This window comes from Triturus cristatus, chromosome 9 (genome assembly GCF_964204655.1).
Source record: "Triturus cristatus chromosome 9, aTriCri1.1, whole genome shotgun sequence".
NCBI lineage: Eukaryota > Metazoa > Chordata > Amphibia > Caudata > Salamandridae > Triturus > Triturus cristatus.
In genome coordinates, this window is record NC_140592.1 from 1,024,884,408 (window position 1) to 1,024,907,777 (window position 23,370).

A 23,370-nucleotide genomic window follows, 5' to 3' on the forward strand; every position below is an offset into this window, starting at 1 on the left:
ACATTCACTATATACAGTTAGAAGCTTTGAAATCTGACAAAATAATTATTATATTAATTCCGGATTAGGTTGTACTCCATGTGGAGCTAATGAAGGGACATTTATAGAAGGTCTAATATAGATGTGTAGGAGCAGTACCGCAAGTCGCGCCTAGAGATCACGAGTGAGCATCAACATTTTGGTCACATATGGTACTCCCCTAATGCACTGCATGCAAGACAGTACCAACAGTACATTCAAATAGATATGTCCATTTATACAACTAACAGCTCTGAAATGTGACAAAATAATTATATTAATTCCGGATTAGGTTTTACTCGATGTGGAACTGATGAAGGGGGATTTATAGAAGGTCGAATATAAATGTGAGATATACTAGGTAGTAAAGTAACCACTGCCAACCTTGTTTAGGACCAAGTGAGTGTCCTGTCTGAAGACCTTTAAGAAAATAGTGCTTTGAAGTTGTAAATAAAAACTAAGGTGAAACACATGTAATAAAACAACACATGTAATAGGGGGTGTCCTCATGAGAGGTTACAAAGAGACAAGGAGGTACTACAAAGCATAATAACCAACGATAAGCAACCATTTACAAAGGACAGGAGCCAATTAAAAAGATGGGCGGGAAGTAGGCGGAGCTTTATGCAAATATCCTGAATACAGCATATGTCGAAGAGACCTCGCAAGCGCTGCCTAGGCGAGACCTACAAATAGCACAGTCTTTCTACAAACTGCTATAAGCAATGTAACTTATTGCCAATTCAGGAAGTTTGATCATTCTTTAAAATTCCAATCGAGAGAAGAAGCAATTACGTGGACAGCCCACTAGACTGAAAATCTAATAAAGCCTAAAGTATAACAGCAGAGAAATGTTCTAAATTAAACCAAGTATTGTCCCGTCACCTCCCTACCGTCCCCCCAACAAAATCTCGCATTATCCTATGCCTTGTACCTTCTTTTTGACTTTCTTTCCAGATTCAGGGTCCTTCTCCATCCTTTCCACTTCTATGATGAAATAATCATCAAGACTCAACACTCTGGGAGCCGGGCCACCACACTCCACCTCCTTATCCTAAATCAGAAAAAAACAAAGAAAATCAGTGTCTATGTCTTAACCAAAAGGCTTTGCAGTAGCTTCTGCTCCTCAAGCACTAAGATGGACAGAAGCTATATTACGAGAGGGCCTTTGGAAAAAAGGCCTATTTAACTGTAACAATAGTTTGTCAGAGATATTCATAAACCTTTAATAATAGTTTCTGGGTCAACATGGTATTTCAGAACAAAATAAAAAAGGTCAAATATTTGTAATACAATAAACCACACAGACAAGATTTTGAGACTAGGACACTGGCTTTTAAACCTTCAATTACTAAGGTTTCTCCAAGAGCTTATGTTTAGATCCAGTTACATTTAAGCCTTCATAACTTTTTTCATGCAAAAGGCATTCAAACCAAACTCTGTTAATTTCCCCCCAAATGTTGGGTAAAGGTTCACCGGGTGTCTGGATTTCGCTGAATGAAAGCTAAAAAACAGCCATAAATTTGCAAAGTTAAGAGGATGTTTTTAAAAATGAGAAAACGTTGTGCAAAAGGATTATGTTACCCAGTAGGCATCTGTTCTTGGCATATAGAGCTGTAGATTCAAATCCTTTGCATACTCCTGCCATCTAGTGTTGGGTCTGGATGTTTGCAAGATGTTTTTCTATGAAGAAGTCTTTCCAAGTCACGAAGTAAGATGACTCCTCTTTTCGGTGATAGCGCGCATGGTCATCGACTCCAATGTTAGATTGTTTCAAGATGGTGAGAATGGAGTATGTAGGTATAGTGTAGGTGTCCATGCGTGTAAATGTATAATGAAGAACTGCAACAACTAAAGGTACCTGGGGAGGCAGGTGGGTGCATGTGAATCTACAGCTCTACATGCTAAGAACAGATGCTTACTGGGTAAGAAACAATATTCGTTTGAGGCATGTGTACTGATGATACACATGCTTTGCATAGACGACAAAGCAGTATATTCTCAAAACAGTGGCTAACCTGTAGATGTTGAAGTTGTTTGAAATAGTGGTTTAAGTACTGCTTGGCCTACATTATCTTGTTGACGTGCTAACACATCTACACAATAGTGTTTGGTAAATGTGTATGGTGTAGACCATTAAATATCTCCGCTACAGGAATGTTACCTAAAAAGGCCACAGAAGCTCCTCTTTTGTGAGCGGAATGCGCTCTAGGGTGTAAGGGTAAAGTTATTTTAGATTTACCGTAGCATGTTTGAATGCATTTAACAATCTACCTTGCAATACCAAATTTTGAGATGGGATTGCCTTTGTGAGGACGAACAAATGCAAAAGTTTTGTTTTGCTAAACTATTTTGTTCTATCTATGTAGTACATTAAAGCTCTTTTAACATCAAGCGTGTAAAAAGCGTGTTCTGCTACAGAATCAGGTTGAGGAAAAAGACTGGTACCTCAACCGATTGGTTTATATGAAAAGCAGAAACCACTTTGGGAAGGAATTTAGGGTTGGTGCATAGAACTACCCTGTATTTGTGTAGCTGAAAGAAGGGTTCTTCTAAGGTGAATGCCTGTAGCTCAAAGCAACCTTCCATGAGAGAAACTGAAAGGGGCACTTGTGCAATGCTGCAAAAGGTGGACCCATGAGCCTTGTGGGAACAATGTTGAGATTCTAAACTGGGACAAGAGGAATCCTTGGTGGTATTACTGTCTTCAACCTCTCCAAGAAAGCTTTGATTACTGGAACTCTGAATAGTGACAGATGTTGCCATTCCTGCAAATGCTCAGCTACCGCTGCAAGGTGCAGACGAATAGATGTATAAGCTAGTCCAGTTTGCTGTAAGCGTAACAAGTAACAGATAATGTTTTGTATAGAATCATCTAAAGTACTGATTTTGCTGCTTTTGCAGTATACAACAAATCTGGTGGTAGGCCTTCTTGCTTCTTTTAGAATATTCATACAGTCTGGTGGTACATTTAAATAACCAAACTCTGACATCAGGAGCCAGCAAAGTTCAGTTCTTTGGGATTTGGATGTCTGATTTCTCCATAGTTCTGTGTGAGGAGACTGGAGGTGAGGTGCAGCTTTTGATGTGGAACTAGGGACCGCTCCAACAGGGTGGTGTACGATGACTGACGGGCCCATGTTGGCGCTACTAGTATTAGTGTGAGGGATGTTTGCCTGAGCTTCCGAATCAGACAGACTGAGGGGGAGAGGCGGAAAAGCGTAGGCGAATATCCTTAACCAGTTCATACACAGGGCATTGCCAATTGAGTGCGGGTGTGGGAACCTGGAGCTGAAGTTTGGGCATTTTGCGATTTTTAATGTGGCGAACAGGTCTATTTGTGGAAATCCCCATTGTTGAAAGGAGAACCTGAGTATGAAGTGCCCACTCATGAATTTGCTGCCTCCTGCTGAGATCGACAATTTCATTGTTTACTCCGGGGAGATATTCTGCCAGAAGATAAATCTTGTGATGGACTGCCCAATTCCAAATGGCTGGAGCGAGTGTTGACAGTTGGAGAGTGTCCCCACCCCATTGCCTTTTTACACAATACATTGCTGTCATGTCTGTTCGGGCTAGGACAGTCTTGGCTATGAGGTGAGTTTAAAAAGCTTTGAGTGCTAGAAAAACTGCTACAAGCTCTAGATAGTTGATGTGGCGGGTCTTGTGCTTGTCGCTCCACATGCCTTGTATTGTGTAATCTTTAGGTGAGCTCCCCAACCTGTTAGAGATGTGTCTGCTGTGCACACGATCTGTGGAATAGGGTCGATGAAAGGCTGGCCTGCTGATAAGGTTTTGTGGGTTCCACCACTGCAGAGAGAAATGGGTAGGGGTGTCTACCAACACTAGATCAGTTAACAGACCCTGTGATTGATTCCACTGACGTGCTAAGCACTCATGTGAAGCCTTGCATGGGGTGCAATTGCTATGCAAGACGCCATCATTCCTAGCAGTTGCATTAACACCCTGGCTGGTGAAGCATGGTTGGGTTGAAATTGTAGAATGATAGCTTGAATTGAATATGCTACTTACCAGTATACATCTGTTCTTTGCATGTAGGGCTGCTGACATTCATATCTGTGCATAGATCGCCGCCTAGTGTTGGGTCCGGATGATTGCACATTGTTGTCCTGGAAGAGTCTTCGAAGTATCACGAGATAGGTGGCTCCTCCACTGGACTACAGTGCGCATGGGCATCCTCTCCATCCTTAGATTGTTTTTCGCCATTGTGGCAGTGATGGAGTAGATACAGTAAGTGATGACCATGCTATACAGTAATTCTGAGTGCTGCAGCCGCTACAGGCGCCGGGGAGGAGGGTGGGCGATATGAATGTCAGCAGCCCTACATGCCAAGAACGGATGCATACTGGTAAGTAGCATATTCAGTTCGAGGCATGTGGGCTGCTGAATTCATATCTGTGCATAGATTATATAGCAGTCCCTCCATTAGCGGCGGCTGCCCGTGCCAGCTGCAGCACTCTGAAAAAGAGTTTTGAGAACAGCCGGTCCTACAGCTGCCTGCTGTTTTGAGTGTACATCTACACAGTAGTGTTTGGTAAATGTATGTATAGTGGACCATGTGGCTGCTCTACATATTTCCTGTAAAGGAATGTTTCCTAGGAAAGCCATGGACGCCCCTAACTTTCGTGTTGAGTGGGCTCGTGGGGGAATCGTTAATGTGCGTTTAGCTTTTTGATAGCAAATTTGAATACATTTAACGATCCATCTGGCTATCCCTGCTTTGGAAATGGCGTTGCCCTTGTGTTGCGGAGAAAAGGCAACGAAAAGTTGTTTTGTTTTCATAAAATCCTTAGTTCTGTCTATATAGTACATGAGGGCCCTCTTTACATCTAGTGTATGGAGCATTCTCTCTGCGACATTTTGTGGACTTGGAAAGAAAACAGGCAGTTCAATAGTTTGATTCATGTGGAACTGCGATATCACTTTAGGCATGAATTTGGGGTTGGTACGTAGTACAACCCTGTTTGCGTGAACCTGTATGAATGGCTCTTGAATGGTTAGTGCCTGGAGTTCACTAACTCTTCTTAACGAAGTGATTGCCACTAAGAAAGCTACTTTCCAGGTGAGGAATTGAATCTCACATGAATGGAGAGGTTCAAAGGGTGGACCCATTAATCTGGTGTGGACCACATTGAGGTTCCACACCGGTGCCGGTGGGTGTCTTGGGGGAATTACTCGTTTGAGTCCCTCCAAGAAGGCTTTGATGGCAGGCACTCTGAATAAAGAGAGGTGCTGCCTGTTTTGAAGATAGGCTGCTATCGTGGTTAAATGGATACGTATGGAGTTGTATGCCAGATTGCATCGGTATAAGTGTAAGAGGTAACAGATGATGTTTTGAATGGATGCGTCCAGAGGGTTAATGTCATTGTTGTTGCAGTAAATGACAAACCTCTTCCATTTAGCCGCATAGCAAGCTCTGGTAGTGGGTCTTCTGGCCTCCTTGATGATGTCCATACATTCAGGTGGCAGGTTTAGGTAGCCAAACTCTAAGACTTCAGGAGCCAGATTGCCAGGTTCAGCTGTTGCGGATCTGGGTGCAGAATTTCGCCATGGTTCTGCGTTAAAAGTGCGGGTTTGATCCGCAGCCTTTGATGCGGCACCACGGAAAGTTCTAGAAAGGTGGTGTACCATGGTTGGCGTGCCCATGTGGGAGCAACTAGGATGAGTGTCAGTGAGTGTTGTCGCAGTTTGCGTGCCACTTGCGGTATTAATGGCGCTGGGGGAAAAGCGTACGCAAATCTGCCGGACCAGTTCATCCATATCGCATTGCCCTGTGACTGCGGATGTGGGAACCTGGCGGCAAAGCTTTGGCATTTTGCGTTTTCGTTTGTGGCGAATAGGTCTATCTCTGGATGACCCCACTGTTGGAAGTACGGTTGGAGTACTGACGGATGTAGCTCCCACTCGTACATCTGGTGGCTGTGTCTGCTGAGCAGATCCGCCATCTGGTTGTCCTTGCCCGGGAGGTGTTCCGCCATGAGGAATATGTTCCTCTGAATGGCCCACTTCCACATGCTCTGAGCCAGATGAGACAACTGTGGAGAGTGCGTTCCTCCCTGCTTCTGTATGTAGTACATGGCAGTCATGTTGTCCGTCCGGATCAACACGACTTTTTTGCACAAGTGTACTTTGAATGCCTTCATGGCTAGGAAGATTGCCATCAATTCCAGAACGTTGATGTGCATTTTCTTTTGCTGTGTCGTCCATAGTCCCTGCACTGTATAATTGAGTACATGAGCTCCCCATCCCTGGAGAGAGGCGTCCGCTGTCAATATTATTTGTGGAACAGGCTCTTCGAACGGTCGGCCCTTGCAAAGGTTTTGTGGATTCCACCAATGCAGAGAGTTGTATGCCCGACCGCTCACCAACACTAGGTCTTTTAATTGTCCGTGAGCCTGATTCCATTGACGTGCCAAGCACTCCTGAAGTGGGCGCATATGTAGTCTCGCGTGCGGGACTATGAAAATGCAGGAGGCCATCATGCCTATCAACTGCATGAACACTCGCGCAGGAAGGGAGTGTTGAGGTTTGAACTTTCTGATCAGCAGTTGCATGCTGTTGATCCTCACTAAATTTGGCTGAGCTGTGGCTGCCAGAGTGTTTATGGTCGCGCCCAGGTACTGTCGTACGTGTGCGGGTTGGAGATGTGATTTTGGGTAATTTAGTGAGAATCCCAGACTGTGAAGAAGGTGAATGGTGAGGGACATGTGGCTGGCACATTGCTGGGCTGACTTTGCCTGAACAAGCCAGTCGTCCAGATAAGGGAAGACGTGAATATGTTGTCTCCGTAGTTGTGCAGCCACTGTTGCTAGGCACTTGGTAAAGACCCTGGGTGGCGTTGTTACTCCGAAGGGGAGAACTTTGAACTGATAGTGATGCCCCTGAATAGTGAACCTGAGATATTTTCTGTGTGATGGGTGTATGGGTATGTGGAAATACGCATCTTTCAAGTCCAGTGTGGCTAGGAAGTCTCCCTGACTGAGTAGCGGTAGAACCTGCTGTAGGGTGAGCATATGGAAATACTCTGAGAGAATGTAGTGGTTGAGGGGTCTCAGGTCTAGTATAGGTCTGAGCGAACCGTCCTTTTTTGGGATTAAGAAGTAGAGAGAGTACACCCCTGTCGGTTGACGGGCACGACTTCTATTGCACCTTTTTGCAGCATACTTAGTACTTCCTGCTGCAATAATGCCAAGTGCTCTACGGACATAGGATGGTGCTTTGGTGGTATGTTGGGTGGAGTGGACGTTAATTCGAGACAGTAACCGTACTGGATAATGTCCCTGACCCACCTGTCTGTGGTGATGGTTTTCCAGACTGACAGGAACTGCTGGAGTCTCCCCCCGACAGGTGTTATTTGGTCGGGGGGTTGGACTGTGTTTTTGGGGGAGGACCTGGTGTTGCCGTACCCACGTCCTCTGCCTTTGGTGCTGGATCCACGATATCCACCTCTGGTGGTTTTATCATAGTTACTTTGTGTGCCCCCTTTATTGTACTGCTGCTGGGACCCCTGACCTCTAGCTGCTCCTCTATTCCCGGGGCGACGAAAGGAGCCACTACGAAACTGCTGCGACTGCAGAGCCCCCATTGATTTTGCAGTTTCAGTGTCTTTCTTAATTTTTTCGAGGGTAGTGTCAACTTCAGGGCCAAATAAATAGTCTGGGTTGACCGGTTGATTTAAGATATTGTTCTGAATCTCAGGCTTGAAGCCTGAGATTCTCAACCATGCGTGCCTCCTCAACATGACGCTTGTGTTGATCGCCCTTGCTGCAGTGTCGGCTGCATCCAGTGCGCATTTGATGGACGCATTGGTAAGGAGTTGTCCCTCTCTGATAAGGAGCTCCGCTGCCTCTGTGTTCATCTGGCAAGTGTTGTAGCAGTGATTCTAGTGTGTCGTAGTGGGACCTATCATAACGGGCCAGGAGTGCCTGTGTGTTGGCAATGCGCCAGATGTTTGCCGCTTGCGCTGCTATCCGTTTGCCTGATGTCTCCAGCACTTTGGACTCCTTGTCGGGGGGAGGAGCATCACCCGTTGTTTGTGAGTGGGCTCTTTTGCGAGCATTAGCAACAACCATGGAGTCTAAAGGTAACTGACCCCTAATGTACATAGGGTCTCCGGGTGCAGGCTTTTATTTCTTTTCGATTCTGGGGTTCAGCACCCGTGCCCTGATTGTTTCTTTAAAAATGTCTTTTTCAGGTTTTAGAACTCCCTTCAACATTGGCAGAGTTTTGACAGTTTTCTCAGAGGAGGCGAAAGTGTCCACTAAGAAGTCTTCTTCTACAGTGTCAGAATGGAGTTCCACTCCATGATTGGCAGCAGCCCGTTCTATGAGGGCATTAAAGGCAGCAGTGTCCTCTGTGGGAGATGTCTTTATATTGTAAAGCTGCGTGTCAGGAGTATCTGGTGCGTTACCCTGGTCGGTGGGGTCATCCCATGCCTGATCTGGGTCTTGCAAGTGATCATCAGGATCGATATCCCCAGGGTAGGTGATATCATCCCCTACATAGTCCTCTCCTGCGTCTGCCTCTGAATGCGTAGGAGAAAAGGACGGTGGATCCTGATGGAAGGGTTGAAAGTGTTCATGAAGCACTGGTTCTGATCCTGCCGGCAATTTGTGTTTCAGAGGAATTTTGTACGAGTCTGAGCCCCTCTCTGGCGTGATTTTCCGCTTGCGGAGCATCAACCTACCAGTGTCGGCGTCGATAAAGTGTGCCTGTGAAGGCTCGATATCGGTTTGTCCAGTGGATAGGGACTGTGTTTGGCGGACACGTGTCCGAATCTCGAACATTTCCGGCGCCGTGGGTGGCGGCAATCCAAATGTGATGTGCGCCGGCGCCGAGTGTGATTTTGCGGCCTTGTGCGTTTCGGGACCCGACGTAGAGTGGAGGGTTGCCCGGTCCCTGGTGCGTTGCAACGATGCTGAGACCTGTTGCACGGTGAACGCAGATGGCGCCTTGGAACCGATCGGCACCTTGGAGGTAGGCGTCGAAGCGGCATCCGACTTATTTCCAGTCTTTGGGTCGTCGATCCGAAGGGAGGTATCGACGCTCGTCGGAGTCGATGACTTGGCAGGCGCCGCCGTCTTCGACGTCGACGCAGACAGGTCGGCCACCTTGACCTTGGTGGGTTGGGCCGTAATCTTCGGTGCCATAGGCCGAGGCGCCGTGTGGGGACCGAGGGCCTTCTTCGGCTCGGCGCCCGGACTTGTTGCGGTGAGCTCGGCACCGAAATCTCTTTTGGCGCGGTCGGAGCCGATGACCTTTGCCGGCGTCGAAGGAGTGGAGGGCTTCGAGGCCTTCGAGCCGATCGCAAACTGTTTCACTTTCGGTTTCGATGGAACCGGTGCGATGGACGGTTTCGGTTTCACTGAAGGGAATCCAGTCGTCTTCGATAATAATGGCTCCTGTGAAATGTTCGAGGCCTGGCCTTGAGGCAGGGCCAAAGAACCGTGTGATCGATCTTGGGTAAGGCCCGCAGGCGATCCCTCGACCTGAGCCTTATGACGACTTAGTTTCTCGGCCTCCGTATCGACGGGTTGGCCTAGCTCTTCGCTGGAGCTATTTTCCTCGGCCCCAAGGGCCTCATCGTAGTCTCCTACCTCTTCGACGACGTCTTCGCCCTCAAAGATCACCTCATCGTCGTCTTCCGATCGGGAGTCATGTTCGGAAGCGTGGCTGGAGTCTACGTCTTCTACGCTCTCGGCGTCTTCGTCCTCGGTGCTAAAGATGTTGGCCGGGGCAGGCGCCGATTGCTGCGCCTCCAATCTCGCTGCCCGTCGATTCCGGAGAGTCTTCTTCGAGCGGAACCGGGCACAGGCCATACATTTCGACTCATCGTGATCCGGTGAGAGACATTTGTTGCATACCGGATGGACGTCGATGTGTGGGTATTTCGCGTGGCATAAAGGACATCTCTTGAAGGGAGTCCTCAATTCCATCGTCGATCGAAGTTCGATGTTCGGACCAAAGCGGATCCGAAAAGCTTGAAGAAGGTGCTAAAACACTAAAGAAACTGGTCGATACCGAACGGGAACAGTACCGACAAGAACTAAAGGCCTTTTGGCCTTAAACTAAAGTTTCCTAACTTGAGCTAAGATAAGCACATCCGAACCCAATGGCGGAAAAAAACAATCTAAGGATGGAGAGGATGCCCATGCGCACTGTGGTCCAGGGGAGGAGTCACCTATCTCGTGATACTTCGAAGACTCTTCCAGGACAAGAATGTGCAATCATCCGGACCCAACACTAGGCGGCGATCTATGCACAGATATGAATTCAGCAGCCCACATGCCTCGAACATTGAGTATTCTAGCTATACTGGGAGAGGCTGGAGCTTTGACTGTCTAGACTGGCTCCTAGGTAAGACTGCATCTGGGACGGATGCAGGTGAGATTTTTGTGCATTGATGGTGAAGCCCAGTCGATTCAGTAGATCTATTGTGATCTGTGTGTGCGGTAGACAGTTCTAGTGAGTGCTGGCTTTGATAAGCCAGTCGTCTAGATAGGGAAAGACATGAATCTGTTGTCCTCTGAGATGAGCTGCGACTACCGCTAGAAATTTGGTAAAAACTCTGGGCGCTGTAGTCACTCTGAAGGGGAGCACCTTGAACTGGTAATGCTTGCCTGCTATCACAAATCTGAGGTATTTGCAATGAGCCCGGTGAAATGGAACATGAAAATAAGCGTCTTAAATCTAGAGTAGAAATAAAACCTGATCTTTGTATAAGTGGGCGTACCTGTTGAAGTATCACCATGTGAAAGTGTTCTGATAGTATATAACAGTTTAACTCTCTGAGATCTAGAATAGGTCTTGGGGAGCCATCCTTTTTGGGAAAAAACGGAGAATAAACCCCGAGCCCTGGTTCTGTATTGGAACCAGCTCTATTGCACCTGTTAGTAAAAGAGACTGGACCTCTTGTTCTAGCAAGTATTTGTGTTCTGGAGGCAACTTGTGAGATCGAGGTGGAATGTTTGGGGGGGATTGCTGGTAAGCCCCAGGCAATAACTATGTTGGATAATTCCAATCATCCATTTGTCTATTATAGACTGCCAAATGAGGAAAAACTGTTGAAGTCTTCACCTGACAGGTGTGGTGTAATCGGGGGAAAGAGTGAGCAAGTCACTGTTTGTTGGGGGAAGGGGGAGTTACAGGGTGTGTTGCCCCTACAACTACATTTGAAGATGTCGCCTTTATAACCTCTTCGACAAAAACCTCTGGAAGGAGAGGACTGGTTGTGACCTCTATAAATTGAGGTATTTTGATATGGGGGACAGTGTTTTGGACCCTCCTCTGTAAAGGGAGCGACAAAAGGAGTCTGTGTTGGATTGAGACTGGAGTGCTCCCACAGATTTGGCCACCTCAGTGTCCTTTTTCTGTTTCTCCAACACTTGATCTACTTTAGTACCAAACAGATGTTATATATCAAAAGGTGCGTTAAGGATTGATTGTTGGACCTCTGGCTTAAACCCTAAAATCCTTAACCAAGCGTGTCTCCTGAGCAGGATACTGGTATTAACCTCTCTAGCTGTGGTGTCTGCAGCATCCAGAACCCATCATATAGAGTAATTTGAAAGGAGTTTTGTCACATGGCCCATAAGGAACATTGTCGTTTTTCACTAAGTTAGCATGCACACGTCGCAGCTTGTCCGCTGCTTTTGTGCACGTTACTACACGTCTTTATTTTTGCAATCTTTCTTAACTACTTTCACATGAGAACTCATCGCTGTGTTCACTCTCTGCATGTTCCTAGGATTTTGACTGAACAATATGTGCAAGGTCGAACAATGCCCCTTGTTATTTTGTTCTGCCAGACCTAAGCCCTTAGACAAAACAGAGATGCAGCTCTTTAGACAAATGTACTTGGGTGTTAATAGAATACACTAATAGTTGGCACACACTTGGCGAGGGACCTTTCCAGAGAGAAGAGCAAAACAGCACCTATGATGTAGATCTACCATCTATAGGCTAAGGTATGGGGTCTGCTGATAGAGCCCAGAGATCTTTTATTATATAATAATGCTTCTTCTTAGCAAGGGGAGGGAGGTTAGGCACTAAAGTATTTTCTTCATTGTCTTTTTATGATGACATCTCCCTTCATGATATATGGACCAGCTGTTATGCTGACAATATATGTACTATGCATTTTCCTGCTTTTTGTGGCACGTAATATTACAAACTGGTTCGTGTCTGTCAGATCTTATAGTGGACTAGTACAACAGTGTGAGCAAAATTGTATGTCTTGTTACTGCGATTCCCGAGAGATCTGGGAGTGTTGTGTTCTGGGGTGTTTAATCATTTGTTTCTCTGGGAGTGAGTAGGAGAGCAAGTGAGACACTATAGCAAGTCAGTCCTGAATTCATGGATACTAAGGTGGTAGGAAGACCCTGTCCCTATACACCAAGGTCCCATATACCTGCGCATGAATATACAGCAGCCACTGTTCCGCAAAATGTATTGCCCTTATGCTTTACTTGAAGTTCTGTTGACAGCCTGGGAACATACCCTCTGGTTTAATGGCATCTGTTCTTGGCATGTAGAGCTGCAGATCTACACACTGTGCATAGATCGCCATCTGGTGTTGGGCCCGGATGATTGCACTTGTTTTTGTCTTGGAAAGTCTTTGGAAGTCACGAGGTATGTGACTCCTCCTTTGGATCATAGTGCGCATGGGCATCAGCTCCATCCTCAGATCGTTTTTCGCCAGCAGGAAAATGATGGAGCTTAGTAAGAAACAGGAAAGATGCCCATGTATGCTGTACCTAAGTAAGATAATACTGGAACAGGTGGGCGTGTGTAGATCTGCAGCTCTACATGCCAACAGATGCATACTGGTAAGTAGCATATTCCGTTAGAGGCATATGAACTGCAGATTACACACTGTGCATAGATTGTATAGCAGTATCCCCTCCTAGAAGCGACCACCAGTATCTGTTGCAGTAGTTTCACATAGTGTTTTGAGTACAGCCTGGCTCACACTAGCTTGTTGTTTAGTTTGCACATCGACACAATAGTGTTTTGTGAATTTGTGATGTAGACCATGTAGCTGCTCTGCAGATATCGTCTAAGGGAATGTTCCCTAAAAATGCCATTGAAGCCCCAATCTTTCGTGTAGAGTGGGCTTTAGGAGGAACAGATAATGTACGTTTTGCTTTGTGGTAACAAATCTGTATGCATTTGACAATCCACCAAGCTATCCCAGATTTTGATATGGGGTTGCCCTTGTGTGGTGGTGAGAATGACAGGAATAGTTGTTTGGTCTTACAAAAAGGTTGTGTTCTCTCTATGTAGTACAGTAGTGCTCTTTTGACATCTAAGGTGTGAAGAGCTCTTTCTGTGACTGCCTGTGGCTGCTAGAAGAATACGGGCAGCTCCACAGATTGATTGAGGTGGAAGGGAGAAATGACTTTAGGGAGGAATTTAGGATTAGTTCGGAGAACAACCTTATTAAGATGCATCTGCAGAAAGGGTTCTTGAATGGTTAGTACTTGCAGTTCACTAACTCTTCGTAGAGAAGTAATGGCTACTAGGAAAGCAGTTTTCCATGTTAAGAATTGTAGCTCACATTTATGTAGAGGTTCAAATGGAGGCCGCATTAGTCTTGTGAGAATGATGTTTAAATTCCACACAGGCGAAGGAGGTACTCTGGGGGGAATAATTATCTTGAGTCCCTCCATAAAGGCTTTTATGGCAGGTACTCTGAAAAGTGAGAGATGTTGTCTATTTTGTAGATATGCTGCTATGGCAGCAAGATGCAGTCTGATAGATGTGTAGGCTAGGTTGCATCTTTGGAGGTGTAGTAAGTAGCCTATGATGTGTTGGATAGACACATCTAGGAGATCAGTGTTGTTATGGCAGTATATCACAAAACTTTTCCACTTGGCTGCATAGCATGCTCTAGTGGTAGGCCATCTAACTTCTTTAATGACGTTCATACAGTCAGGAGGAAGGTTAAGGTAACCGAATTCTAGGACTTCAGGAGCCAGATCACTAGGTTGAGCTGAGTCTGGGTCTGGGTGTCGGATCTCTCCATTGATCTGGGTTAAGAGGCGTGGGGAGAGATGTAATTTTTGGTGCGGAACTACAGAGTTCCAGCAGTGTGGTGTACCATGGTTGTCTGGCCCAAGTCGGAGCAACTAGGATGAGTGTTAAGGAGTGTTGCTGTAGTTTGCGAACCATTAGCAGAATGAGTGGGAGAGGCGGAAAAGCATACGCAAATCTGCCTGACCAGTTCATCCATATCGCATTGCCTTTAGACGATGGGTGAGGATACCTGGCGGCGAAGTTTGTGCATTTGGCGTTTTCTTGGGTGGTGAAGAGGTCTATCTGTGGTTGCCCCCACATCTGAAAAAAGTTGAACTTGTGGATGAAGTCCCCACTCGTGGATTTGTTGTGTTTAAGGCTCAACAGATCGGCTACTGTGTTATGGACTCCTGGGACATGTTGGGCTAGGAGAAAAATGTTCTGAGGTATAGCCCATCTCCATATGCTCTGTGCGAGATGAGAGAGCTGCAGTGTATGTCCCGCCTTGTTTTTGGATTTAATACATGGCTGTCATGTTGTTGGTGCGGACTAAGACAGTCTTGCCTGATATTTGTTTTTGAAATGCTTTTAAGGCTAGGAATATGGCTAGTAACTCCAGTTGGTTGATGTGGAGTAACTTTTGTTGAGGTGTCCACCTGCCCTGCATGGTGTAATGTAGTAGGTGAGCTCCCCAGCCAGAGAGCATTGCGTCCGCTGTCATTACTATTTGAGGAACTGGCTCGAGGAACGGTCGCCCTTTGGAAAGGTTCTTGGTTTTCTACCACTGCAGAGAGCAATGGGTACGACCGTCTACCAACACCAGATCTGTTAGCTGACCTTGAGCCTGGTTCCATTGGCGTGCTAAGCACTCTTAGAGAGGACGCATCTGGAGTCTTGCATGAGGCACTATGAATATGCAAGAGGCCTATGAGTTGCATGAACACTTGAGCTGGAACAGAATGTTGCGGTTGGAATCTGGTGAGAAGAGCTTGTATGCTCGCTATCCTGGGGGGACTGGGATAGACGAGCGCTCTTGAGGTGTCTATTGTGGCACCGAGGTATTGTGTGTGGGACGTTGCAGCTGGGACTTGGCGTGATTTATTGTGAACCCCAGTTTGTGAAGTTGTTGAATAGTGGCGTGAGTGTGTTGTACACACTGATTGTATGAGCTGGCTTTTATGAGCCAGTCGTCTAGATATGGGAAGACATGGATGTGTTTTCTTCTTAGGTGTGCTGCCACCACTGATAGGCACTTGGTAAACACTCTTGGTGCTGTGGTGACTCCAAATGGGAGTACTTTGAATGTATAGTGCTGACCATCCACTACGAATCTGAGATATATTCTGTGAGCGCTGTGAATGGGAATGTGGAAATAGGCGTCCTTGAGGTCTAGAGTAGCAAGGAAGTCGCCCTGGGAAAACAGGGGGAGGACATGCTGAAGTGTGACCATGTGGAAGTGGTCTGAGTGTATGTAAAGGTTTAGGGGTCTGAGGTCTAAAATAGGCCTTAGAGATCTGTCCTCCTTTGGTATGAGAAAATAGAGGGAGTAAACTCCCTTGTTTCGTTGGAGTAGGGGAACCGGTTCTATTGCACTTTTTGGTAGGGGGGAGATTACCTCCTGCTTTAATAGTAACAGATGTTCTTGTGACATTGGACGTTGTTTGGGTGGTATGGTTGGAGGGGTAGATGTTAGTTCGGGACAGTAGCCTCATTGAATTATTTGGTGGACCCACCTGTCTGAAGTGATGTTTGCCCAGGCACCGAGAAATTGGTGGAGTCTTCCCCCGACTGGAGTGGAATGGTCGGGGGGAAGTGGAGGGAAGTCATGGGCTGGAGGCAGAGCGGGAGTTGTTTTTCCTCTGCTGTTGTTCCCCCTGTAACCACCCCTTTGGCAACCTCTAGTAAAGGTGGATTGGGCGGGAGCTTTCTAAGAGGTGGAGGAGTAGCCTCGATGGGTGCTTCTGAAGTATGAGCGACAAAAGGACCGTCTGGGAGCTTGCGATTGCAAGGCTCCCATAGATTTGGCGGTGTCTGTATACTTTTTCATTTTCTCAAGGGATACATCTACATTGGGCCTAATAGGTGTTGCTCATCAAAAGGCTGATTGAGTATAGAACTCTGGACCTCGGGTTTAAAACCGGATATGCATAACCAGGCATGCCTGCGCAAAAGGACACTGGTGTTTATTGCCCTTGAGGCGTTATCTGCTACATCTAGGGCACACTGGATGGAGGTGTTAGTGATGGTTTTACCCCCCTGGATGAGTTCACTGGCCCTATTTTTATATTTGTCAGGGAGGTGCTGCATTATGGACTCAAACTCATCATAATGTGCCCTGTCATATCTGGCTAGCAGCGCTTGGGTATTAGCAATGCGCCAAATATTTGCTGCCTGTGACGCTGTGCGTTTGCCAGAGGCGTCTAGGAGTTTTGATTCCTTGTCTGGTGGTGATGCGTCACCTGATGTTTGGGAATTTGCTTTCCTCCTTGCATTAGAGACTACTAGGGAGTCTAGTGGTGAGGGGCCTTTAATGTATACTGGGTCAGTAGGAGCAGCTTTATACTTCTTTTATATTCTAATGTTGATGACTCGAGCTCTAACTGGGTCTTTAAAGATCTCTGGTGCGTGCCTAATGACCCCTTTAAGCATGGGCAGTGTTGAGGTGGACCTTTGTGTAGTATTGAATGTGTCCATAAGAAAATCCTCTTCTACTGGGTCTGTATGCAGGGCAACCCCGTGGTATTGAGTAGCTCTGTGAAGGAGCTGGTTGAATCCGATATTGTCCTCTGGAGGGGAAGGCCTGGAGGGATAAATATCATCCTGTGGGGTGTATGGGACATCTGGGACACCGTAATCATCCCAGGGGTCAGGGGAGCCAGTAGGGGTAGGGTCCCCAAGGGGTTGATCGTCCGCACCTCCCCCTGCATCATCTGAGGGGTTATCATCATCATCATGTATTGGGGTAGGTGATGGTGTGGAAGAGTGGTGTGGTGGTGGAGGAGGAGGAGGAGAAGGGATCCTTAATGGCGAGGTAGCAAAGTCTCTCTTCTTTGGTGGTGGTGCGGGCGCAGACGTTTCCAGGGGTCTTTTCCTAATGCTTAGCATTAAATGACCAGTCTTAAGTTCATTCAATAGAGTCTTTTGGGTAGGATCTGGACGAAAAAGTTCATCTGTTGGAGACTAATCCTTCGGAGTTGAGGGTTTCGGTGCCATAAGTTTTTTCAGCGTCGACTCGGTAGCGGTTCTAGGCTTGGAACCATGTAGTTTTGAAGTGTCTTTATCAGTTGGAACCGGTTGCTATTTTTTCGTTTCCGAGGTCTTTGGCTTGGAAGAATCGGGGCCTTTTGGCGGGCGTTTTTTTTTTTTTTAGTCGGCTCCGAGGGTGTTGTCGGTGCCGAGGAACTGGTGCTAGCCTTCGACGCAGAGAGCTTTGATGTGGAAGCAGCGGTCGGCGTGGATGAGGACGAGAACGCCTTCTTCGGTGCCTGAGTTTGTTTTTCGGTACAGAGGGTAGGCCGACTCGAGCCAGAGTCGCCTAAAGGCTTAATAGGCTTCTTTACCGGGCCCGAAGGCGGGGCATGGGAAGCAGGGTCTCGGTGTGCACCTGGGCCCGGAGGTGGCACCGAAGCCTTTTTTGACAGTGTTGGGGGGGGGGGGGGGGGGGGGGGGGGGGGATCAGGGTCGACGTCTGTACTCACGGCCCTTTGAGCTGGAGAGATGTCTTCGACGTCGGAATCATCTGCTTCAGAGGCGCTGCTGATGGCTTCCTTGACCCGACCCTGCTCCGGAACATCGACGCCCTCTTGAAAGATGCCATCGGGGATCGAAGATAACGAGCGAGCCAGAAAGATGCCGTCGGGGATCGAAGATAACGAGCGAGCCAGAAAGATGCCGTCGGGGATCGAAGATGACGAGCGAGCCATTGTTCTTCGAGCTAGTCGGTCCCGGATTGTCTTTTTCGAGCGGAAGGAGGCGCAAGATGGACAGTCTCTGGCCTCGTGCTCCAGTGAGAGGCAGAGGTTGCACACCTCATGTAGGTCAGTGTGGGGAAACTTCGCCCCACATCGAGGACCCTTTTTTGAATTGCATCCTTTCCATGAGCCGGAGATGAGGCCCAGGTAGGCCCGAAGGCCTTCGTCAACGACCGGAATCGAAGACATCGAAGTTGAAAGGTCACGTGTGATTGGAAAATGCGATCGAAACAATACCGTTGAGAAGGGAAGAATTGTGCGTCGAAAGAGAAAAACGTTAACGGTTCCGAACGAGAACACATCCGAGCCCGATGGTGGAAAAAAAACAATCTGAGGATGGAGCCGATGCTAATGCGCACTATGATCCAAAGGAGGAGTCACATACCTCGTGACTTCCAAAGACGTTCCAAGACAAAAACATGGCCGATGGTGGAGCAACTAGGATGAGAGTCAGTGAATGTTGCTGCAGTTTGCGCACGACCAGTGGAATGAGTGGGAGAGGCGGAAAAGCGTATGCAAAATTGCCTGACCAATTCATCCATATCGCATTGCCTTTGGACCATGGGTGTGGGTATCTGGCGGCGAAGCTTGGGCATTTGGTGTTTGTGTGTGGCGAAGAGATCTATCTCTGGTTGCCCCCACATTTGTAAAAACGGTTGAAGAACTTGTGGATGAAGTTCCCACTTGTGAATCTGTTCCGTTTGACGACTTAACACATCGGCTATACTGTTCTGGACTCCCGGGACATGTTGGGCTAGGAGAAAAATGTCCTGAGGAATAGCCAATCTCCATATGCTTTGCGCTAGTTGCGAAAGCTGTAGGGAGTGTCCCGCCTTGCTTCTGTATGTAGTACATGGCTGTCATGTTGTCAGTGCGAACTAACACGGCCTTGCCTAATATGTGTTTTTGGACTGACTATAAGGCCAGGAATATGGCTAGTAATTCCAGGTGATTGATGTGGAGTATCTTTTGGCGAGAAGTCCACCTGCCCTGCATGGTGTGATGTAATAGATGAGCTCCCCAGCCGGAGGGCGATGCGTCCGCTGTTAGCACAATCTGTGGAACTGGCTCGATGAACGGTCGCCCTTTGGAAAGGTTCTTGGTGTTCCACCATTGCAGAGAGCGATGAGTGCGATCGTCCACCAACACCAGATCTGTCAGCTGACCCTGAGCCTGGTTCCACGGACGTGCTAAGCATTCCTGCAAAAGGCGCATCTGGAGTCTTGCGTGAGGTACTATAATTCTGCAAGAGGCCATCATCCCTATGAGTTGCATGAACACTCGAGCTGGAAGAGTGTTGCGGCTGAAATTTGGTTATGAGGGCTTGTATGCTTCCTATCCTAGCTGGACTGGGATATGCAACTGCTTTTGAGGTGTCTATTGTGGCACCTAGGTACTGTTGTATGTGGGACGGTTGTAGGTGAGAATTTGCGTGGTTTACTGTGAACCCCAAGTCGTGCAGTAGCCGGATTGTGGTGTGAGTGGAATGTACACACTGATTGTATGAGTTGGCTTTTGAGCCAATCGTCTAAATACGGAAGACATGAATGTGCTGTCTTCTTAGATCTGCGACTACTGCCAGACACTTGGTGAATACTCAGGGTGCTGTGGTGACTCCGAAAGGAAGTACCTTGAATTGGTAGTGTTAACCGTCCACTACAAGCCTGAGATATTTCCTGTGAGAGGTGTGAATGGGAATATGAAAGTAGACATCCTTGAGATCTAAAGTGGCAAGGAAGTCGCCTTGTGAGAGAAGAGGAAGGACCTGTTGAAGTGTGACCATATGAAAATGGTTTGAGTGTATGTGCAGGTTTAGGGGTCTGAGGTCTAGTATAAGTCTCAGAGAACCGTCCTTCTTTGGAATGAGAAAGTACAGGGAGTAAACTCCTGTGGTTTGCTGATGCACTGGAACAGGTTCTATTGCATGTTTTTGTAGGAGGGAGATTACCTCCTGCGTTTTCAGCGATAAGTGTTCTGGTGACATTGGGCTCTGTCTGGGTGGCATGTTTGGGGGGGTAGATGTGAGTTCTAGACAGTAACCTGACTGAACTATTTGTCTCATCCACCTGTCTATGGTGATGATGTTCCAAACAGGAAGGAACTGTAGCAATCTTCCCCTGACTGGAGTGGAATGGTCTGGGGGGAGCGGAGGGAAGTCATTGGGTAGTGGTGTAGGCAGAGCAGGTATTGTTGGTCTTGCCTCTGCCCTTGTTATTATTGCCTCTGAAGCCTCCTCTTTGGAAACCTCTGGTGAATGTAGTTTGGGTGGGAGTTTTGTAAGATGTAGATGGGTTGTCCGAGGAGTAGCCTCTGAAGGTGCTCCTGTAAGAGGAGCGACGAAATGAACGTCTGGGAGCTTGCAACTGCAAGGCTCCCACTGATTTAGCCATGTCAGTGTCTTTCTCCCTGTTTTCTAGAGATGAATCCACGGTAGGTCCGAACAAGTGTTGCTGGTCAATTGGCTGATTAAGAATGGCAGTCTGGACTTCAGGTTTGAAACCTGAAATGCGTAGCCAAGCATGTCTAAGCAGCAGGACACTTGTGTTGATAGCTCGTGAGGCGTTGTCTGCTACGTCTAGAGCGCAGCGGATGGAGGTGTTGGTAATAAGCTTACCCTCCTGTATTAGGTCGTTAGCCATAGTTTTATATTTTTCTGGAAGATGCTGTAGTAGGGTCTCTAACTTGTCATAATGAGCCCAATCGTACCTCGCTAACAAAGCTAGAGTGTTGGTGATACGCCATATGTTAGCTGCTTGTGCCGCTGTGCGCTTACCAGAGGTGTCTAAGAGTTTAGACTCTTTGTTGGGAGGGGGAACATCTCCTCAGGTTTGTGAATTAGCCCTCATTCTGGCATTGGATACTACCAAGGAGAATAATGGTATGTGGCCCTTGATGTATGCTGGGTCTGCTGCGGCTTTATATTTCTTTTCAATCCTGGGCACAATAACTCTAGCCCTAACAGGATCTTTAAACACCTCTGGTGCGTGTTTAATTATCCCTTTCAACATGGGTAAGATGGAGGTGGACTTTTGTGAGATATCAAAAGTATCCATTAAGAAATCTTCCACAGGGTCTGTGTGTAAGTCGACCCTGTGGTATTGTGCTGCTCTGTGGACTAGCTGGTTGAAACCTATGGTATCCTCTAGACGGGAAGTTCCAGAGAGATAGATATCGTCCTGGGGCACGTAAGGGACATCTGGTGTGTTATAATCATCCCAGGGGTCTGGGGTAGAAGGTGGGCTAGGATCCCCTAGTGGCTCATCGTCTGCATCGTCCCCAGTGTGATCAGAGGAATCATTATTGTCCACTGGTAGAGGAATCATCATCGTCCACTGGTGGAGGAGATGGTGTAGGTGAGTGGTGTGGTCGGGGAGGTGGAGGAGGAGGTGGAGAAGGGATCCTGAGAGAAGATGTTGCAATCTCTCTTTTTAGGTGGTGGAGCCGGTGTAGGCGTGTCCAGTGGTCGTTTCTTGGAGCTAAGAATGAGTTGACCAGTCTTTGGAGCTCTTAGAAGAGTTTTTTGGGTGGGGTCCAGTTTAAAAAGCTCTTCTGTAGGAGGCTGTTCTTTCGGTGCTGATTTTTTCGGTTCCGAAGACTTGTGTGGCACCGACTCAGAGGCGGGTTTGTGCACGTTAGGCTTGGAACCGTGAGGTTTTAAAGTCTCTGTAGGAGCGTGCGTGCCCAGTTGTTTTTACGGTTCCGGCAGCTTTTTCGGTTCCGAGGATTGAGTGTGTGAACCTTTCGGGAGCTGCTTTTTGCTCGGTTCCGATGTTTTCTTCGGAGTCGAGGGGTTGGTTGTAGTCCATTTCGGTGCAGAGTGCGTGGATGTGGAGGCAGTAGTCGGCATCGAGTCGGAGGACGACTGTCTCTTTTTCGGTGGCGTTTGGGTTTCGGCACTGACGGTAGGCTGACACGAGCTCGAGTGGCCGGAAGGCTTAGTTGTTGGCTTCTTTGTCGGGCCCAAAGCTGAGGCGTCAGAAGCACTTTCTCGGAGTGCACCTGAGCCCGAAGGTGAAGGTGTGACCGAAGCCTTTTTCGGTGGTGGGGTCAGTCTCGATGTCTCTACTTACGACCCGCTGCCCAGGAGTGATGTCCTCAATATAGGAGTCATCAGCTTCGGAGGCGCTGGCTAGTCCTTCTTCGGCCTGCACTTGCTCTGGAACATCGACACCCTTGTGGAACATGTCGGGGATGGATGTCGACGAGCAAGTTATTGTTCATCGAGCTCGACGATCTTGAATAGTCTTTTTAGAGTGGAAAGAGGCACAAGCTGGACAGTCTCTGGCCTCGTGCTCCAGGGAAAGGCAGATGTTACACACCTCATGCAGATCTGTGTGGGGGAACTTAGACCCACATTGAGGACTTTTCTTGAATGGAGTCCTTTCCATGAGCCAAAAGTCAAGGCCCAGATAGACCCGAAGGCCTTAGTCGACGACCGGAATCGAGGAATTCGATGTTGAAGAGATGCGCGACGACTAGGGATCGCAATCGAAAACGATACCGGAGACGGGTGAAGGATTGTGTGTCAAAAGTAGAATCAGTAACGGTACCGAACTGGAGCGCTAGAAGAACAAGTTACTTACATTCGGTAACGATGTATCTGTAAGAAACATTAGTTAGATTCCTCACCTGAGAATATCCCCAGGCGTCAGACTGGATCCGGAAGATTTTTCGTCAGCAATACCCCTTGCACGTCGCTAGGCGGCATCTGCGGCTCCGCGTCCGTCGTCGGCGTGCGCCGGAATGAGGTCGGAGTACTTAGATGCCGCCCTCGCAAGCTGTCGTCAGTTCTTGTACATAGCTTTCCGCGCCAGGAACGCAGAGCCATGCAAGAGACAGACACTGGTGCCAAAAAATTCTAGGGCCCTGAAAGGGATAGCCTTAACCCTAGATGTCAGTTCAGAGAACGGGGAGGATGGGTGGGTCGGTGAGGAATCTAACTAATGTTTCTTACAGATACATCGTTACCGAAGGTAAGAAACTTGTTCATCTGAAAGAAACACGTTAGTTAGATTCCTCACCTTAGAAAAGATACCCAAGCAATACCAACCCCGGTGGTAGGTCTGCGAACCAAGATCACACCAGAAAGTCCTGGAGGACAGAACGGCCAAAGAAGCCATCCCTAAGGACTTGGCTGTCTAGGCAATAGTGCCTGGCAAACGTGTGCAGCGAAGCTCACGTCGCCGCCTGACAGATGTCCTGCAAAGGGACTCCCCGTCCCAAAGGAGTAGTAGCCGCTGTGGCCCGAGTAGAATGGGCTCGAAGCCCAACAGGAGGGTCCTTTTTCGCCAAGGAATAACAGATTTTTATACACAAAACGACCCACCGGGAGATGGTCCGTTTG

General features: G+C 47.7%; 1 protein-coding gene across 2 annotated transcripts in view; it reads right to left on the reverse strand.

The window, feature by feature from the left end:
* The window catches only part of YLPM1 (YLP motif containing 1), an 820,959-nt gene that overhangs the window by 395,459 nt on the left and 402,130 nt on the right, over positions 1-23,370 (reverse strand). For both annotated transcript variants that reach the window (XM_085626748.1, XM_085626747.1), the window contains exon 12: positions 953-1,072. In XM_085626748.1, the coding sequence (XP_085482874.1) occupies positions 953-1,072 (120 nt within the window). The remainder of the gene's footprint in view (positions 1-952; positions 1,073-23,370) is intronic.